The sequence below is a fragment of the Stomoxys calcitrans genome, chromosome 1 (assembly GCF_963082655.1).
Source record: "Stomoxys calcitrans chromosome 1, idStoCalc2.1, whole genome shotgun sequence".
NCBI lineage: Eukaryota > Metazoa > Arthropoda > Insecta > Diptera > Muscidae > Stomoxys > Stomoxys calcitrans.
Window position 1 is genome coordinate 257,406,706 of NC_081552.1, and position 21,766 is coordinate 257,428,471.

At 37.4% G+C, this 21,766-nt stretch overlaps 1 protein-coding gene across 1 annotated transcript; it reads left to right on the top strand.

Annotated features, from left to right (window-relative positions):
* The first annotated feature begins 5,647 nt into the window (after positions 1–5,647).
* LOC106087164 (TBC1 domain family member 13) lies at positions 5,648–11,910 on the top strand. Its single transcript, XM_059360911.1, has 7 exons — positions 5,648–5,718; positions 5,782–5,855; positions 5,953–6,380; positions 6,630–6,828; positions 7,756–7,957; positions 11,226–11,348; positions 11,606–11,910. The coding sequence occupies exons 1-7, from the start codon at positions 5,699–5,701 to the stop codon at positions 11,718–11,720; spliced, it is 1,161 nt and encodes a 386-aa protein (XP_059216894.1). The 5' UTR covers positions 5,648–5,698; the 3' UTR covers positions 11,721–11,910.
* Positions 11,911–21,766: the final 9,856 nt, after the last annotated feature.

The window sequence follows — 21,766 nt, forward strand, 5'->3', positions numbered from 1 at the left end:
TCTGTTCATCGGAGTATGAGGTCAAATGTAGGCATTGGAATCGTAAATGTTTATTTTCTCGGTCAGAGTAAATAAACTAGCGCCAGTCTCAGTGGAAATACCTACATACATCAATCAAACGTTCAACGTTGTTGATGTGAGAAAGATCTCTTGGGGGATGGACGATGTTAGGATGCCGCCAGCCAGTATCATTTGACCAACATGATCGGACTCATTAAAATAAGTTATTTTCATTAGGCAGCTTTGACGATAGATAGACAATTGGATAGGTGCTATTCGTTCCCTGCGGATAGATACAAATGGGAAAAAGCTAATTACGGCAAAATTTTTACTATATTTTTATGATCTATGATGGTTTGGAGGATTGTACAAACAGATGTTTTTGTACGATTTAGATATGCCATTGGCGATTTGGTCCATTTCGTTTTCCCACTCTTGTTATGGCTTTTGGTTGGGTCGTTGCATTCATTCAACCGTTGTCAATGTGTCTGTTATTTAGAATGTCATAAACATGTTAATTATCTGTAGACGCGGAAAAACGTCCTTAAACCGCACACACACACACACTCACACACCCTGGCATCCTCACAGATAGATAGTGCTGTAAATCGCTTTGTTAGGCAGATTATGGTTGCCCAAAATACTCAAGCTCCTCTATCCGATTTGTGGTGCTACCAGCATAGACGTGTAGATATTTCGGATTTAGTTCATGTTTGTCGGTCATTAACACTTGTTAGTCGTATTTTATTAATGGTAATTGCATGGTCTTTTTAAAAAACCCACACACACACACACTTCACTTCTCTGATAGATATGTAGATACATTTCGTTTATGCGAAGAAAACAAACAAAACAAAAAAAAGAATAGAATATATTGCGAAAAAAAAACTGATTTTTTCGGCATGCATTCACTCGTCTGTCTTTATTGACCTCCAACGTCAGTGAATACGTTGTTCTACATTTTAAGAGATGGTGTTAAGTGTAAACACAAAAAAGGTTGGACGACTCAGTTGAATAGAATGGATTATGCATACAATATCGGGCAAAACGTTAGTTAAAGAAAATAAGGAAAGGTAAGGGAAGGGAGGCCACCGTAGCGCAGAGATTAGCATGGCCGCCTAAGACGCTGAACGCCTGGGTTCAAATTCTGGCTGGACCATCCGAAAAAATTTTCAGCGGTGGTTTTTCCTCTTCTAATGCTGGCAACATTTGTGAGGTGCTATGCCATGTAAATCTTCGCTCCAAAGAGGTGTCGCACTGCGGCTATAAAAAGGAGACCCCTTATCATTGAGCTTAAACTTTAATAGGACTGCACTCATTGATATGTGAGAAGTTTGCCCATGTTCCTTAGTGGAATGTTCTTGGGCAAAATTTGCAATTACTTACCTACTGGATGGCCAAGATGGGAACTGAACAAAACAGTTTTATTCTGATGATTCGATCTTGTGCTCTTCTCCAACAATTATTGAGATGTGTACCTCCACTTGATCTCTCCATCCAAGTTTCGATCTTCCCCGTTTGCCGTGAGTGCTATATTTGTTGTTGTAACCACATTTTCATGTAGAGGTGGCAATCCTCGTCAAGCTCCTGTAGGTGAACAACCTCGTTACGGTCCAAGGACCGATCGCCGCAGAAAGAGGGTGGCCATTGCTTATTTAAAGGCACCAATAACTCGCTTTGTCATATCGAGCATCATAGTCACTCTGTAAAAATATCAGCATCGAGCTCAAATACCATTTATTTAAACCCAATATTGCCATTGGCTTAAGACGAGTTTATGGGATGAGTCGTCCTCAAACATTTGGGCCCTAAATTTTTACTCTTTGGTGGGTGTTTTGGAAAAGGGGCGTTGTCCCAAATACATGCTCCCACATTTGGATTTTACATTCGTTTTCTACTCCCAAATACCTCTATTTGAGCCCCATATAGCGATGGTCACTAAATAATTGCTGTTTGTGGGGTGTTTTGGGGAAGAGGTAGACGCCCAGAAAATTGGTCCCAAAAGTGGGTATCAACGCCGTACTTTTCTCCCCAATACATTTTATTTGAGCCCCACTTTGACGTGTTCGGTTTAGGGGTGTTTTGGGGAGTGGGGTGGTCCACCAAACACTTAGCCCTGAAATTTTATCAACATCATTCTATACTCTCAAATATCATTTATTTAAACGCCATATTGGCATTGGCCTTAAAATTGGATATCAAATTCGTTTACTAATCTGAAATACCTTTCATTTAACCCCTTATTGCAAAAGTCAGTCCGGTTTCACTCCCTTTAAGACCCAAATTGTCATATTTGGGGGTTGTTATGGGGGTGAGACCTCCCCTAGGCAGTTGGTCCCGAATTTTGATATCATATTTGTGGTCTACTACCAAATACTTTTCATTTAAACCCCATATTTACATAGTCGCAAACATGACCGGTTTGGGAAGAGTTTGGGGGGTGGGGTAGCCGTTCAGTGACTTCGCCCTGAAAATATATATCAGATTCATGTTCTACTCTAAAATAACTCTTATTACCCTATATTGGAATGGTCAGCAAATACGTCCTATGTGTTATGGGGATGGGGTGGCCCCACATATTGATATCAGATTCCTACTTTACTCCCACAGACCTTTCATTTGAGCCCCATATTGCTATGTTCGTAAATTTATCCACTTTTAGGGGCGTTCTTGGGAGGAGTGGCCCCCCAAACACTTGGCCTCACATTTCGATATTAGATGCGTATTCTACACTCAAATACCTTTTATTTAAGCCCCATGTTGACATGATCAGTAAATAATCCCTGTTTGGGGGACCTTTGGCGAAGGGGTGGACCCCCAGAAACTTGGTCCCACATTTGGATATTAGATTCGTATTCTACTCGCAAATACCTTTCATTTGAGTCCCATATTGCCATGATCGGTAAATATGTCCGATTTAAGGATGTTTCGGGGGTTGGTGTGGTCCTCCTAACACTTGGTCCGACAATTGAAAACCAGATACGTTTTCTTATCCTACATACCTTTTATTTGAGTCCCATATTGTCGTGATTGGTCTAAATATTTATTTGGTAGGTTTTAGGGTGGGTACCTAGGTACCCCATCCGAATTTGGATACCAAAATTTTTATTTTTAGGGTACTGTAAGAGAGCACACAAAATTTTGCTTAAATCGCACCACCCATCACCGAGATCTGGCGTTTCTGAAAATTAAGGTAAGGGGGAGGGTCCGCCCCACCTTCGGATTTAAAAAAATTTAGTACTCTATTTTCACCACGGGATCAGTATGCACCATCAGTGAAAATTTCATGGAAATCGGTTTTAGGCGTTTTTGAGTCTATAAGAAACACACAAACAAACACAAATTGATTTTTAAATATAAGATTTGTCTTCATCCCAAATATTCAGATGTAGGAACTCTGCAACATGGATTGATGCGATAGTTAGTCGAGCAAGATCGGCTGGGCAGTCGAACAGATGACTTTTATCATATGCTATCCCTGATAACAGACGAGAACATATCTCTTACCTTGGCATCAATTCTAGCGTAGTAGAACTTGAAGCGGTTTCATATGCCCCAACGTTGTTGAGTCCAAACTAGTCTGCTTTGCTGGGGGAAGTTAACTTTTTTAGGTTTTATGGACGGCGGATGGTCTACAAGAACGTCATTCTCTTGACCGAACATAACTGTTAACCGATTACGTTACCATATCCTCCCGAGTGCTATTTAAACATTGATTGACGATGATGAACCGTCTCTCTCTCTCTCTAGGTCATATAGATCTAATCTGACGTGTCTGGGCCCTGATTGGATGGCTGCTGCGAGAACAGCCCGGTAGATACTGATTAGACAACAATAAACAGTGTCCTCACACAAAAACAAATCTTTGTCCCCTGGTGGAGGTGGTCCACATGACAACTGAGCAGACATTCCATCGCAGTTCGTAAAGCATTGTTCTGGCCCGGATTATTCCACTGCGTGTCCCTCAGCCGGCTAGTACATACTGGCGCTGCATATTTTACTATTGTACGGGCAATTGTCTTATATGTATGTAGTCAGCAAGTAAGCTTGAAGCGATAAATGGTGTCGAAGATCTCACCACACCTTGGGGAACTTGCTGTTTGTTATTTACATGTCTTCGACCACTTAATCCGATATTCCTGAAAGGCAGTTTTTTTTTGTAGTCACATATTTGTATGTGGAGACAGCGATCCTTCTCATGCTCCATAGTTGGGCAAGCTTGTTCCGTTCCATAGTACCGATCGCCACGGGAACGTTATGGTCATTGATTATTTAAAGGCGCCACTAACTCGCTTTGTCATATCGAGCGTCACAGGTACTCACTTTTTAAGCAGGAGTCGGTGCCGTCTGGCATCTCACTGAGACTCTCCATTCGACACCGCTGATTATACGCGATTGTAGTTACATCTATTCCGTAAGCAGAGGGTTCCATTATGAGCAACCTGTGTACGCGTCCGGTAGCTCTTAGCTTAGCTCCTACCTTCTTGTGATGACGATGAACACCACACAGATCGGAGCTTATACATATTACCAGAATGTTTGGTGCTCATTTTCACTGAGATTAACTGGTTCATCATGCTCTGCCAGGATCTAAATGCACATCTTCATGAACATCGCTGAAAGCACGTATCACATTAAAAAAATTGTGTGTATTACACTACATCTTGGCCAATTTTCCAATTTGTACACTAAATTTTAAGGAAATGCCTTTTCCCACAGCAGAAAATCGTGGAACAATCAAACATGTCTAACTGTTATTCCTATCACTTGAAGTTTATTGCATATCCATCTCATTTAAGTTTATTCATATACTTTAACATCGACCAAAATCACTTTATTTACCAAACACTCAAACAATTCCAGTTTATTTGTACTACACTTTCTACTTAATTGATTTTATGTGCTTTTAAAAATCTATGTATTTGTCGCTGCAGAAACTATTCGCTATTTTCTGCAGGTTATATAGGTAAAATAATTTCTTACAATCCCATACTGCAATGTTATGAGCACAAATCTGGCACCTTTTATCACTGTGCTTTATTTACTGTCTCTCTTTCTCTCTTCATTTGACAAGTGCAGGGTTGCCAAAACCTTTTAATAAATAAAGCCTGTTGATTTTCGTGCAACATATGACTATATATGTAAATCAAAAATTTTAGGAATTGAACAAGATATACAAACTGCTTGATCTTCTTTTTTTAATAATTAAAAATAGTCCTTTGAACTTGCTATAAACGGAGCCAAAAGATAAAGAAAATTTGTATTTAGTTATTTTACAAATTTTTTCAACACAATTTAGCGTAATTTCGTAATAATTTTTAAATTAATTTTCTATTTACGAAGGACCAAAAAGAGGAATTGGTTAAAATGCTACATTCGACATGCCAACTTGCATAAATCTAATCTGTGACACTTTTACGATATTAGGAGAACCAAGCAGACCGTATACCTTAGTCGTATACGGTCTTAGATGTAAATTAACAAAATGGTGCTTTGCCAAGTTGCTGAATGTAATGTAGATAAAGTTTATAAAATCACATACAATTGTGGAAAATTTCTAATTTTAAATGATACACAATGAAATGAGCCGGTCAAAATAGCGACTAAATTTTGACTACGAAAAAATGAAATTTTTTACCCAATGCGTGGCAACTCTGCCCAAGTAAAACAAAACACAAAATATAACTAAAATTGAAACATGTCAATTTTTAAAGCAAGGTAAATATATCTTATTTGAATTAAATAACCCAGCTTAAACAATAAAAATGTTTACAACTAAAGGGTCAAAGAATTTGAAGAGGCTCTAGCAAAAGATGAAATTGACCTGCATCATTTAAGACACATTTGCAGCAATGGTAAGTGAAGGAAATTTATGCTGTTCAAGTGTCGCCCACAAATTAAATACAATTTAACTTTCTCGTTATGCCCTGTTTGTTGAAAATTTCTCTTTAGGCATTCCCGATGTAAACAGTCTGCGTTCATTGTGCTGGAAAATACTTTTGGGCTATTTGGGCACAAAACGTGAGTCCTGGTCCAGCACCTTGGCCATGAAGAGGTCATTATATCGGCAATTCATTGAGGATTTAGTATTACCCCCCGGTCTTAAGGAGAATGGAGAGCAAGATATTCTATGTGATCATCCGCTCAGTGAAGGACCCGACAGTGCTTGGAACACATTTTTCAATGACAATGAATTTCTCTTGCAAATTGATAAAGATGTGCGTCGACTTTGTCCGGACATTTCGTTTTTTCAGCAACCCACTGAATTTCCATGCGATATTGTGGTCAATAGCAAAGGGGAAAGAAGACTACATCAACGGGTTGTACCATCAGTATTGAAATCGGCCAATGTTGAACGTAAAGGCTTGGGAGTGACAAAGGTAAGTCAATTTGTGGTCATAGTTTAGGATTCCAAACTATTTTTGTTACACAAGATGACCTTTTAAAGGTCAAATCTTATTATTTGACAATTGCAAATGAATCATTTTGGTGAAACTTACTTTTTGAACTAAAACTAAAAATAAAATTAACTTTCATGCCGCCTTTTAAAAACTGTAGCAAGAGGTATTTTGTTTTTCAAATCATATTGTTTCCATTTGTGATTTATATTGTATTTCTTAAAATGATAGATTAATCTTATAAGCAAGCGTTCAGAGGAAACGTACAAAGCAATGGATGAGGGTCAAGAAGCTCACTGGGAGGTGGTACAACGTATTTTATTTTTATATGCCAAACTTAACCCAGGCCAGGGTTATGTACAGGGCATGAATGAGATTGTGGGACCAATATATTACATTATGGCATCCGATCCGGATATCGAGTATAGAAGTAAGTATGTTTTGCAATCACCAATGTATGCACTAGCCATGACAGGTTTCTAGGGGACTTTAAGGAGTGAACTTTAGAGATTAGAATTCAAAGCACTCTAAATGAAACGGAGTAACCGCATGTGGGGTGATATCTCCAATACTGTTTAACTTCTAACTAGCTGTTTTTAACCTCTCCTAACGTATTCCGTCTAAAACCCCAATACTTTTATGATGTTTCCAGTTACTTCATTATTCATTTCATTTTATGAATGTTCATGGGCAAAATTTGCATTTGCAATAAAAAAAGCCAGCAAGGCCCATTATTAAATATTACAAACATAAGTTGCAAAGAATCTGAAGATATGCGCTACAAAATCTCAGGGACATTGTTCACTACAAGATAACGGATGTGTGAGTCAATCGTTCTGAATAACAAATATCCTAAAAAAATTGGTGTCACAACTTTATAAGAACAAGACTCTAAAGCCGTTTGTCAGTTGCAGTTGGGGTATGACATATAAAAGCATTGGCCGGCCTATGGGAAAGTAGTAGTAGTAGGATTCAGCGATCCCAGCTTGCAGCTCTACAAACTAAGACAGGATGAATCTCTATGATCTAGTTGATATGTTTGACCTTTCTAAAAAGAGAGAGAGAGATAGAGAGAGAGACCAAACTCCATATAAGGCAGATATAAACAGTTATAACGAGGATTTGATAGCAGAAGACGTATACAGGTAACGTTCTCAGAGACGATGCGCTGCCCACAGTATATGAAGAAGTATAACCCCAACGAAAAACCAAAGTATTTTTGGCTCAACTTCAATCCGTCCGATGTAGTCGTAGGAATTGTTTCCTATTTGAACAAAAACTAATTTTTCCGTTCAACACAATAAAGCACCATATCTAACATATTGTTCTTATCTTTCTTTTTTTTTTTGTATTGAAGAACACGCTGAGGCAGATTGCTTCTATTGCTTTACAGCACTAATGGCAGAAATTCGAGATTTCTTTATAAAAACCTTGGATGACTCAGAGGGTGGCATCAAAAATATGATGAAACGTTTATCAGAAATGGTGAGAGAAAGAGATTTGGAAGTTTATGAGCAGCTCAAAGCACAAGAATTATATCCTCAGTACTATAGTTTTCGGTAAGTATATTAAAACAAGTAAAAAAGCGTTAAGTTCGGCCGGGCCGAACTTTGGATACCCACCACCTCGGGTATATATGTAAATCACCTTTTGTCACAATCCGGTGAAAAATGCATACCTTATGCCCCAGTGCAGCTATATTAAACTATGTTCCGATTTGGACCAAATACTAATAAGTACAAGTCACTGTTCAATTGTGTATAATAAAATATTGATCTTTTTAGTAGCTATATCTCAAAATAAACCGATTTGAATCTTATATGACACGGATCTCGAAAAACCTAACCACTGTGTCAAATGTCAGTGAAATCGGATTATAAATACGCCTTTTACGGGGCCAAGACTTTAAATCGAGAGATCGGTCTATATTACAGCTATATCCAAATCTGGTTTGATTTGGGCCAAGTTGCAGAAAAATATAGAAGTGCCTAAAACAACTCGCTGTCCCAAATTTGGGCGACATCGGACAATAAATGCGCTTTTTATGGACCCAAAACCTTAAATCGATAGATCGGTCTATATGTCAGCTATATTCAAATCTGGACCGGTCTAAGCCAAATCAAAAAAGAATGTCGAAAGGCCCCATCAACTTGCTGTCCCAAATTTCGTCGACATCGGACAATTAATTCGCCTTTTATGGGCCGAAAACCTTTAATCGAGTGATCGCTCTATATGGCACCTATATTCAAATCTGGACCGATCTGAGCCAAATTGAAGGAGAATGTCAAAGGGCCCAATCAACTCACTATCACAAATTTCGGGCCAAATTGACGAAGAATGTCAAAGGTCCTAACACAACACACTGTCCCAAATTTCAGCAAAATCGTATAATAAATGCGCCTTTTATGTGCCCAAAGCCTTAAGTCGAGAGATCGGTGTATATGGCAGCTATATCCAAATCTGGACCGATCTGGGCCAAATTGAAGAACGATGTCGACTGGCCTAACACATCTCACTGTCCTAAATTTCGGCGACATCGGACAATAAATGCACCTTTTATGGGTCCAAAACCTTGAATCGAGATATCGGTCTATTTTTCAGCTGTATCGAAATCTTGACCGATCTGGGCTGAATTGAAGAAGAAATATCAAGATATAGTTCGATATAGCCCATCTTCGAACTTAACCTGCTTAGGGACAAAAAAAGAATCTGCGCAAAGTTTCATCTCAATATTTCCATTTTTAAAGACTGTAGCGTGATTTCAACAGACAGACGGACGGACATGGCTAGATCGTCTTATATTTTTACGCTGATCAAGAATATATATACTTTATAGGGTCGGAAATGGATAGTTCGCTGTATTGCAAATGGAATGACAAAATGAATATACCCTTATCCTTCGGTGGTGGGTATAAAAAATAGGTTGTTTGTGTTGTTGTAGCCACATTTTCATGTGGAGATGGCGGTCCTCGTCAAGCCCCTTTAAGTGAGTAAATTTTTTCTGGTTCAAAGGACCGATCGACGCGGAAACAGGGTGGTCTTTGGTTATTTAAAGACGCCAATAATCTGCCTTGTCATATAGAGCATTATAGGCACTAAGTGTTTGTGTAAGATCCGGAGCCGCCCGTCCTCTCACTGAGATACCGCTGATTGTCCGCGACTTCCGTTGCAGCTTCTCCGTATGGAGCATTCCACTATCTGCAACCTAAGGACGCGCTCGGTTGCTCGCAACAAACTTTCTCGTGGCAGCAATGGACACCACACATAACGGACCTCAATGTTCCAGCATGTGTGGTGCTCACAGCTATCCAATCCCAAGGCAGCCGGTTGTACATACCGGATTGACCCGATGAAGTCCGTCATCGGCAAGGGCTGCGGCCTCAGTGTACAACACACTACTACAGCAACAACAACAACACAGCTATCCCTTGCCGGGGAAGAAAATAGGTAATCCTTGAATGTAGATAAAGCTATATTAGGACCGAGCAGGCTAGGTAAATAAGTTTTATCTTTATTCAAATTTCTAGAAATTGGAAATTTTTACACTTAAATATTGATAAAGTGATTTGAGAAGTCAAATTTTCGCTATCCCAACAAATAAAAAACAAGAAAGAGCGTGCTAAGTTCGGCCGGGCCGAATCTTATATACCCTCCCCCATGGATCGTATTTGTCGCGCTTTTTGCGCGGTACCTCTTTTTAGGCAAACAAAGAATATTGAATATGAACTTTTATGCTATTGGAGCCATATCAGGTTATAGTCCGATTCGGACCATAAATGAATTGACTGCTGAACATTGTAGAAGTCATTGTATAATATTTCAATATTTCGGATAAGAATTACGCCTTGTTGGGGCTCAAAACGCAAAATCGGGATATCGGTTTATAGGGGAGCTGTATCAAGCTATAGATCGATTCAGACCATATTAGACACGAATGTTGAAGGTCATGAGAGAAGCCGTTGAGAAGCCAAATCGGATGAGAATTGCGCCCTCTAGAGGCTCAAGAAGTCAAGATCCCAGATCGGTTTATATGGCAGCTATATCAGGTTGTGTACCGATTTTCACCATATTTGGCACAGTTATTGGAAGTCATAACAAAACACCTCAAGCAAAATTTCAATCAAATCGGTTGAAAATTGCGCCCCCTTGAGGCTCAAGAAGTCAAGATCCCAGATGGGTTTATATGGCAGCTATATCAGGTTATGTACCGATTTGTGCCATACTCAGCACATTTGTTGAAAGTGATACCAAACCACCAGGTGCAAAATTTCAGTCAAATCGGATGAGAATTGCGCCCTCTAGAGGCTCAAGAAGTCAAAATCCAAGATCGGTTTATATGGCTGCTCTATCAAAATATGGGCCGATTTGAACCATATTTTCCACAGTTGTTGGAAATGATATCAAAACATCACGTGCAAAATTGCAGTCAAATCGGACAAGAATTGCGGCCTCTAGATGCTCAAGAAGTCAAGACCCAAGATCGATTTATATGGCAGCTATATCAAAACATGGACCGATTTGGCCCATTTACAGTTCCAACCGACCTACACTAATAAAAAGCATTTGTGCAAAATTTCAAGCGCCTAGCTTTACTCTTTCGAAAGTTAGCGTGCTTTTGACAGACAGACGGACGGACGGACATGGCTATATCGACTTAAAATGACATGACGATCAATAATATATATACTTTATGGGATCCTAGACGCATATTTCGAGGTGTTACAAACAGAATGACGAAATTAGTACACCCCCATCCTATGGTGGAGGGTATAAAAATCTATAACTAATATCACCAATAACAATTCCTTTCTCTTTCTTCGTTTTTAGATGGATATCATTAATACTCTCCCAGGAATTCCCTTTGCCCGATGTTGTACGTATTTGGGACTCTGTGTTAGCTGATGAAAAACGTTTTGATTTCCTATTGTACATTTGTTGTGCTATGATATTGTGAGTATATGCATACAAAGTTAGGTTAGGTTAGGTTGAAAAGAGCGTGCGGATATTAATCCGCCACATGCCACTATGGACATTCAGCTAAGCCAGTAATCGGCTTGTTTTGCGCTCTAAATACTTAAAAAAAAGTAACCTCGTAAAAGAAAATCTATGTTAGGAATTCCGTGCTACTTTTAAAATCCTAAATTGTTTTCCAATTAAAAAGTTACAAAGTTAAAAACCTAATATTGTTATGCCTTCCTTTATTCTAGAATTCAACGTGAACAAATATTACAAAATGACTTCGCTTCAAATGTCAAGCTGCTGCAAAACTATCCTCCACTCGATATAAACATAGTGCTTACCAAAGCTGCAACATTGCGATAACAGCCAGTAAATGAAATGTTTAACATTTTTGAGACACACACAAAACTCGAATCGGATTTAGAAGCAATCATTAAATAATGCCAAGAAACACAATTTTTTTTACAAGTAGCTTGTTGTTGTAAATTTCAAGTATATTTTTTCTCTACAATTTTTTTACATAAATACTTTGATGTATAAAAAATTAAGTTAACTAACCAACAAAAATATGTAAAATGTTTTACTTATGAAAAAGTTAAAATTATATATATTTTTTAATAAAAAAAATGGAAAATAAGCAAGTTGTGTATAAATATTGTATAGAATATAGAATACATGTATATCTACAAAATTAAGATTTTAATATTATTCCGAGGTTTTTAACACTAAAAAGTTTAAGCATCATTATCACGAAAAGCTTAGCTGGGAACAACCGGGCCCGTCCACAAGTTGCGGAAGGGTCCATGCAGGGTAGCTGCAATAGCTCTCACCGCGACTCGGTCTCTCACTGCAACTCTGCTCGATAACAGTGATATCGAGCAGAGAGTCGCAGTGAGAGGCAGGGCGGCACCGGCTCTTGCTTAAATACTGAGTGCCTATGATGCTCCATATGATAGGGCGAGTTATTGGCGCTTTTAAATAACTAATGGCTATAAAGTTCCTGTGGCGATCAGTCCTATGGACCGGAACAAGCTTTCTCGCCAATGGAAGCTTGATGAGGATCGCCACCTCCATATGCAAATGTGGCTAAAACAACAACAACAATATCATTGTAACATTTGAAACCGCCGCTTGAAATTCAGCACAATACCTTCTATATCCAAATTTGAGTTAAAATCATGCCTAGACGCTAGATATTTCAATGGCATTCGATTCGCTCACCCATGCCACTCTTTTGCGATATAGCTGCCATATAAACCGATCTTGGGTCTTGACTTCTTGAGCCTCTAGAGGGCGCATTTCTTATCCGATTTGACTGAAATATTGCATGCGGTGTTTTGTTATGACTTACAATAACTGTTCTGAGTATGGCGCAAATCGGTCCATGTTTTGATATAGCTGCCATATAAACCGATCTTGGGTCTTGACTTCTTGAGCCTCTAGAGGGCGCAATTCTCATCCGATTTGCTTGAAATTTTGCACGTGGTGTTTTGGTATCACTTCCAACAACTGTGCTAAGCATGATTCAAATCGGTTCATAATCTGGTATAGCTGTCATATAAACCGATCTTGGATTTTGACTTCTTGAGCCAATAGAGGGCGCAATTCTCATTCGATTTGGCTGAAACTTTGTATGATGTGTTTTATTACAACTTCCAATAACCGTGCTAAGTATGGCCCAAATCGGAACATAACCTAATATAGCTGCCATATAAACCGATCTGGGATTTCGACTTCTTGAGCCTCTATAAAGCGCAATTCTCATCCGATTTGGCAGAAATTTTGTACAACGGCTTCTCTCATGAACTTCAACATACGTGTATAATATGGTCTAAATCGATCTATAGCTTGATACAGCTCCCATATAAACCGATCTCCCGATTTTACTTCTTAAGCCCATACAAGGCGCAATTCTTATCCGAATGAACTGAAATATTACACAATGACTTCTACAATGTTCAGCAATCATTTATGGTCGGAATCAGACTATAACTTGATATAGCTCCAATAGCATAACAGTTCTTATTCATTATTCTTTGTTTGCCTAAAAAGAGATGCCGCGCATAGAACTCGACAAAGGGTATATAAGATTCGGCGCGGTCGAACTTGGCATGCTCTTACTTGATTTTTTTTTTAATTTCGTAGATTTAGGTTCTAAAACGTTCAAATTAGTACTTTATATACAGATTGGCAATTGACTTCAAAATTGTCTAAGTGAGTCTCTAAAGGACTGCCACTCTTACCTAACCAAACCTATACCTTGACTATATGTTGGTTGCCCAAAAAGTAATTGCGGATTTTTCCTATAGTCGGCGTTGACAAATTTTTTCACAGCTTGTGACTCTGTAATTGCATTCTTTCTTCTGTCAGTTATCAGCTGTTACTTTTAGCTTGCTTTGGAAAAAAAGTGTAAAAAAAGTATATTTGATAAAAGTTCATTCTAAGTTTTATAAAAATTGCATTTACATTCTTTTAAAAAATCCGCAATTACTTTTTGGGCAACCTACAATACATAAGTCGACTACAAGAATTTGTTAATATTCGTGGATTTAGGTACGGAAAATGTATGTATGTAGTGCAACTATGTACTTTTCCTAATATGGCATTTGAAATGCAATTTGCATTTTTTGCCCATGAACATTCCACCAAGGAACAAGGGAAAACTTCTCACATATCAATGAGTGCAGTCCGATTCTAGTTTAAGCTCAATGATAAGGGGCCTCCTTTTTATAGCCGAGTCCGAACGAGTCCGCAGTGCGACACCTCTTTGGTGAGAAGTTTTACATGGCATAGTACCTCACAAATGTTGCCAGCATTAGGAGGGGAAAACCACCGCTGAAATTTTTTTTCTGATGGTCTCGTCAGGATTCGAACCCAGGCGTTCAGCGTCATAGGCGGACATGCTAACCTCTGCGCTACTGTGGCCTGCATTTGAAATTTGTAGACTTTGACAATTTGCAGTCCATTGTAATGTCATCTCGAATACCAACCAAATGGGTAGCGAGGCGGACCGGGGGTATGCTAGTTTCCCTACAAATCAGTTATAGAATTTTTTTAAAAAGTACATAAGTAAATACTTACATGAACTACTTGCCCAGTTATAAAAACAATTGTTATATGATGTCTAAAATATTAAAATGGTTTAATTTATTTTTATTTCATATATTTTGTCTTATGTTTGGGTTTGTTTTCTCATATACATACTTAAGTTATGTACATACACAATCATATGCGGTTAGATTAATAATTAATTTCTAATACATATGCGTTTGTATGTATGTATGTATGTACCAAATATATAAGAAAGTTTGTCTAAATATTATTTCTCTTCTTTTTTACTATTGTTAATTCATTTTTAAAAAATATATTCATATATATTTTTTTTTCTTCTCATAATAATAATAATAGGCTATATACATTTGTATGTTATATAATCTCTTGTTTTGGTATTTCTTTATAGGTATGTATATATATTTTTTGTTCTTTTTCTCTTGTGGTTTATAGAAATGCAGTTTATTTTAAAATATTTGGTTTTTTATAAACATTTTTTCTTGGATACTAGTTTTTAATGTTTTTTTTTTTATTTTTTAAATTTGAATATGCTTCGTTACAGTTTTTTTTAGTTATTTGTTCTTGTTTCTTTATAATGCTTTTAAGGTTTAAGGTTTTTGTGTTTAGTTTCGGTTAAAATAGTTTAAATTGGGTTTTTGTTTGTTTAATTAATTTGTTTTTTTTTTCTGTTGGCTTTGTTTTTAATAGGTATTTATTATAAATAACTTTATTAGATATTAACTTTATTAGATATTATTATAGAATAAAAGGTACAAGATGCATTATTGTATTTGTGTTGGTGTATTTATGTATGCATGATATACTGTATTTGGGTAGACTTTTGATAGGAGCCCTTAAGACAGGGTTTCTGAAACAAAAAATCTTAGAGCAAATGTCTGATAGAAATCGTATTTTCACCCTTTTTTTAGAGCAATGTATTATAATCGTAACATCAGTTATATAAAAACATGCAAAAAGGCGTTAAGTTGGACCGGGCCGAATTTTGTATACCCACCACATCGGGCATGTATGTAAAACATCTTTCGTCAAAATCCGGTGAAAAATGCATACCCCATAGCAGCTATATTGAAATATGTTCCGATTTGGACCAAATACTAATAAGTACAAGTCATTCTTCAATGGTGTATAATAAAATATTGGTCATTTTAGTAGCCATATCTAAAAATAAACCGATCTGAACCATATACGACATGGATGTCGAAAAGCATAATATAAGTCATGGTGTCAAATTTTTTCAAATTCGTATTATAAATGCGCCTTTTATGGGGCCAAGACTTTAAATCCAGATATCGGTCTATATGGCAGCTACATCCAAATCTGGACCAATTTGGGCCAAGTTGCAGGAAAATGTCGAAGGGCCCAACACACTTCACTGTCCTCAATTTCGGCGAAATCGGACAACAAATGCGACTTTTATGGGCCCAAAAGCTTAAATCGAGAGATCGGTCTATATGGCAGCTTTATTCAAATTTGAACCGATCTAGGCCAAATTGAAGAAGGATGTCGAAAGGCCTAACACAACTCACTGTTATAAATTTTCGCAAAATCGGACAATACATGCACCTTTTATGGACGCAAGACCTTAAATCGAGAAATCGGTCATATGGCAGCTATATTCAAATCTAAACCGATCTGGGCCAAATTAAAGAAAGATGTCGAGTGGAGCCCACCGTAGCGCAGAGGTTAGGTTACCTAATGCTGGCAACATTTGTGAGGTACTATGCCATGCAAAACTTCTCTCCAAAGAGGTGTCGCTCTACGGCACGTCGTTCGGATTCGGCTATAAATAGGAGACCCCTTATCATTGAGCTTAAACTTGAATTGGACTGTACTCATTGATATGTGAGAAGTTTGCCCTGTTCCTCAGTGAAATGTTTATGGGCAAAATTTATATTTGCATGGACGCAAGACCTTTAATCGAGAGATCGGTCTATATGGCAACTACATTCAAATCTGAACCGATCTGAGCCAAATTGAAGAAGAATGTCGAAGGGCTTAATAAAACTCACTGTCCCAAATTTCGGCGATATCGGACAATAAATGTGCTTTTTATGGGCCCAAAGCCTTTAATCAAGAGATCGGTCTATATGGCGGCTATATCCAAATCTGAACCGATCTGGGCCAAAATGAAGAAAAATGTCGAAGGTCCTAACACAACTCACTGTTCTAAATTTCGGCGATATCGGACAATAAATGCGCCTTTTATGGACGCAAGACCTTAAATCGAGAGATCGGTCTATATGACAGCTATATTTAAATCTGGACTGATCTAGGCCAACATGAAGAAAGATGTCGAGTGGTCCAACGCAACTCACTGTCCCAAATTTCAGCAAAATCGGATAATAAATGTGGCTTTTATAGGCCTAAGACCCTAAATCGGCGGATTGTTATATATGACAGCTATATCCACTTGAAATTTTGCACAAATACTTCTTATTTGTGTAGGTCGCTTGGGATTGTAAATGGGCAATATCGGTCCATGTTTTGATATAGCTGCCATATAAATCTTGACTTCTTGAGCGTCTAGAGGGCGTTATTCCTATCCGATTGGCTGCAATTTTGCATGAAGTGTCTTGTTATGATTTCCAACAGCTGTGCCAAGTATGGTTCAAATCGGTTCATAACCCGGTATAGCTGTCATATAAACCGATCTGGGGTCTTAACTCCTATCCGATTTCGCTGAAATTTTGCATGACGTGTATCGTTATGATTTCCAACAACTGCATCAAGTATGGGTAAAATCGGTGCATAACCGTATATAGCTGCCATATAAACCGATCTGGGGTCTTGACTTCTTGAGCCACTACAGGGCGCACTTTTTATCCGATTTGGCTGAAACTGTGCATGATGTGTCTTGTTATGATTTCCAACAACTGTGTTGAGTATGGTTCAAATCAGTCCATAACCTGATATAGCTGCCATATAAACCGATCTCGGGTCTTGACTTCTTGAGCCACTAGAGGGCACAATTTTCGTCCGATTTGGCTGAAATTTTGCACGAGGTGTTTTATTATGACTTCCAACAACTGTGTTGAGTATGGTTGAAATCAGTCCATTACCTGATATAGCTGTCATATAAGCCGATCTAGGATCTTGACTTCTTGAGCCTCTAGAGGGCACAATTCTCATCCGATTTGGTTGAAATTTTGTACAACGGCTTCTTCCATGGCCTGCAACATACGCCTCAAATACGGTCTGAATCGGTCTTTAGCCATATACAGCTCCTATATAAACCAATATCCCTATTTTACTTCTTGAGCCCTTAAAAGGCAAAATTCTTATTCGATTTTGATGAAATATTTCACAATGGCTTCTACAATGTTCAGCATTCAATTCATTTATGGTTCGAATCGGACTATAACTTGATACAGCCCCAATAACATAACAATTCATATTCATTATTCTTTGTTTGTCTAAAAAGAGATACCGCGAAAAGAACTCGAGAAATGGGATCCATGGTGGAGGGTATATAAGATTCGGTCCGGCTGAACTTAGCACGTTCTTACTTGATTTTCCTCGTCGAGTCATTCCAGGAGTATTTTGTATAGGGAATCTTCAATCAACTCATAATGTGTATAGTGTGCAAGAATATATATTCAGTTCCCCTGCCATTTTCCCTGCTGCTTTACCCAAAATAAAGCATTTGTGTTTTTGTACATTAATGAGACGACCGAGCTAAGTAAAGCAGATCGGCGCGTTGTTTGATTGGTGGTGTACTTTGTGGTTTGGTTTTCTAAGTTAATTATTGTGTTTGTATACTTTAATTAGGTACTTACATATGTACTTAGCATAAGGTATAGCTAAAGTAAAATTTAAAATTATTTTAATTGAATCAACAGTTTGGTTTACTTCCTTTTCTGGTTTTGATAATTTCACATTTGTATTGTGGTAGTGGTGCTTTGCTTTAGCTTTTCTTTTTTTGTTTTCATTTTAATTGGGTGGGTGGGTGCAGTTTATTTATTTAAATATATTTAAACTATTTCCTTAGTTTTTGGTAGTTGATACGAAAATATTGTTTCTCATTACAAAAAATATGTTTTATATATATATGTTGTTGTTGTTGTTGTTGTTTTCAATAAATATGTTCATCTGTCTTTTGTAGCTGTTAAGTTTAAATTTGAATATGAATTGTGGTTGGTTGGTTACTTGCATTTCTGTGGCTCAAGGAAAAAATCAAAGATTGTATGTTACGAGACTACAGTCGATATTTATAAGTAATTAAATATTTTTACTTTAGGTTTTCGTTTTTTTATAACAAGTCCTAGGAAATTGAATTGAACAATAGTAGATAACGTAAAGGTGTTGTTACATTTTTCTTGTTTTTTTTTTTTTGTTTTCTTAGATGAGGCACAAGTAGTACAAGTAATTTTTGTTTTCTCATAGTTATAGCATGTGTAGTAATAGATTGTAGAAGAATGTGTGTTTGTGTGTGTGAGTGTATTGGTGTTTATGTTTCATTTATTTTGTTTGAAGCAATTGAGTAAAGATCCAACAAGCCCAATAAATAATCATAATAATTAAAGTTATTATTAAGAAATTTTTTGCTACCATTAACAATTTTTTTTTAGAAAAACTTTGGCACTTTTTTGTAATTAAATTTTTTTAAGTTGTTGTCATTTTCTTTTCATTTTTTTCATTTTAATTTTTTTAATAATGCCAATCCCCTTTAGAGGATATTCAGAGAAGTTGAACAAAATTTATTAAGACAAGAGCAGAGAGTGTTTTGTATATAACCCTTAACTGTTAAAGAATTGGGTTTGAGTTTGAGAGTTAAGATAATTTATCTTAATTTAAAAAAAATTTTAATTTTTTTTTAACAATATGAGTTTTATTTCTAGGTATAAAGCTTATTTATTTCATAAAAGTTAACAAAACAGAGGTGGACAGATATTTCTTTATTTTCTTTGTGAAAATTTAAAGTTCATTTTGTGAGCGTTTCCCTACAGAGAGTTTGAATACTGCTGCTATTCATGCATTCTTCTTTATGTAGTTAACCTTAGCACATTCATTTGATAGAGTTTCCTTTGTATTAGTAAGTCTGTAAACTTAATAAGAGCAAAAATTTGGACGATAGATCTGTGTGTACAGTTAATTGAAAAACCAATAAGCAAAGGCAAAAGTCGTGTGAGGCCGACTACACCACCTGGTGTTCGCAATACTTTTTATACCCACCACAGAAAGATGGGGGTATATTCAATTTGTAAAAAATCAGACAACAAATATGACCTATACCTTGATTACAAAAATACATGGACCGACAGACAGACGGACATAGCTAAATCAGCAAGTGATTCTAAGCCGATCCGTATACTTATCAATGGGTCTAGCTCTTCTCCTTCTTAGCGTTGCAAACAAATGTACAAATCTTTAATACCCTGTACCACAGTGGTGGTGTAGGGTATAAAAATGGCAAGTGATTCTAAGCCGATCCGTATACTTATCAATGGGTCTAGCTCTTATCCTTCTTAGCGTTGCAAACAAATGCACAAGTCTTTAATAGCCTGTACCACAGTGGTGGTGTAGGGTATAAAAATGGCATGATTGAAATTTTTGAAAATTTTAATTAATTTTTTTAATTGATCCAATTAACAAATGATTGAATTTTTTTGAAAATTCCACAGATGTGCCTCGGTAGCCGAGTTGATAGTCTGTGGTATTACAATGGACTAAAATTGTCTAAGTGAGTCTTTAAAGGACTGCAACTGTGACTTAACCATATACAGATGTTTACCTCCTGGAACATGAACTTGAAGTGCGTTTTTTGGGCAAACGACTGTGGGCACTCGAATAAAAAACAAGTAAAAGCACGCTAAATTCGGCCAGGCCGAATTTTATATACCCTCCACCATGGATCGCATTTGTCGAGTTCTTTTCTCGGCATCTCTTCTTAGGCAAAACCGGATATAAGAAAAGATTTGCTCTACTATTGGAGCGATATCAAGATATGGTCCGGTTGGGACCACAATTATATTGTATGTTAGAGACCTGTGTAAAATGTCAGCCAATTCGAATAAGAATTGAGCCCTTTGGGGGCTCAAGAAGTAAAATTTAGAGATCGATTTATATGGGAGATGTTTTAGGCTATAGACCGATTCAGACCATAATAAACACGTATGTTTATGAGAGGATCCGTCGTACAAAATTTCAGTCAAATCCGATAATAATTGCGACCTCTAGAGACACAAGAAGTCAAGATCCCAGATCGGTTTATATGGCAGTTATATCAGGTTATGAACCGATTTGAACCATACTTGGCACAGTTGTTGGAAGTGACACCAAAACACCACGTGCAAAATTTATATAAAATCGGATAAGAATAGCGCCCTCTAGAGGCTCAAGAAGTCAAGACCCAAGATCGGTTTATATAGCAGCTATATAAAAACATGGACCTATTTAAACCATACTTAGCGCATACTTGTTGGAAGTGATACCAAAACACCACGTGTAAAATTTCAGTCAAATCGGACCAGAATTGCGCCCTCTAGAAGCTCAAGAAGTCAAGACCCAAGATCGGTTTATATGGCAGCTATATCAAAACATGGACCGATTTAAACCATACTTATTGCAGTTGTTGGAAGTGATACCAAAACACCACGAAAAAAATTTCTATAAAATCGGATAAGAATAGCGCCCTCTAGAGGCTCTAGAAGTCAAGACCCAAGATCGGTTTATATGGCAGCTATATCAAAACATGGACCGATTTAAACCATACTTAGCGCATACTTGTTGGAAGTGATACCAAAACACCACGTGTAAAATTTCAGTCAAATCGGACCAGAATTGCGCCCTCTAGAGATTCAAGAAGTCAAGACCCAAGAACGGTTTATATGGCAGCTATATCAAGACATGGACCGATATGGCCCATTTACAATCCCAACCGACCTACACTAATAAAAAGTATTTGTGCAAAACTTAAAGCGGCTCACTTTACTCCTTCGAAAGTTAGCGTGCTTTCGACAGACAGACGGACAGACATGGCTAGGTCGACATAAAATGTCACTACGATCAAGCATATATATACTTTATGGTGTCTCAGACGCATATTTCGAGGTATTACAAACAGAATGACGAATTTAGTAGAGGGTATAATAAAGCTTTTATGGCCTTCAGACTCCTTATCGGGAGATCGGTCTATATGGCAGCTACATCTAAATATGGACCGATATAATCCATATTTAGCTCAGTTGGCGCGAGGCTTAAAATAACTTATTGTTGCAAATTTCAGCGAAATCGGGTAATAAATAAAGTTTTCATGGTCTTCAGACCCTTTATCTGGAGATCGGTCTATATGGTAGCTATATCTTAATATAAACCGATCTGAACCATATTTGGATCAG

Coding starts and splice junctions, on each gene's coding strand:
- LOC106087164 (XM_059360911.1), top strand. CDS start 5,699: ATGTCAATTTTTAAAGCAAG. Junction 5,856..5,952: donor AAGACACATTTGCAGCAATG/GTAAGTGAAGGA, acceptor ATTTCTCTTTAG/GCATTCCCGATGTAAACAGT. Junction 6,381..6,629: donor AAGGCTTGGGAGTGACAAAG/GTAAGTCAATTT, acceptor TTAAAATGATAG/ATTAATCTTATAAGCAAGCG.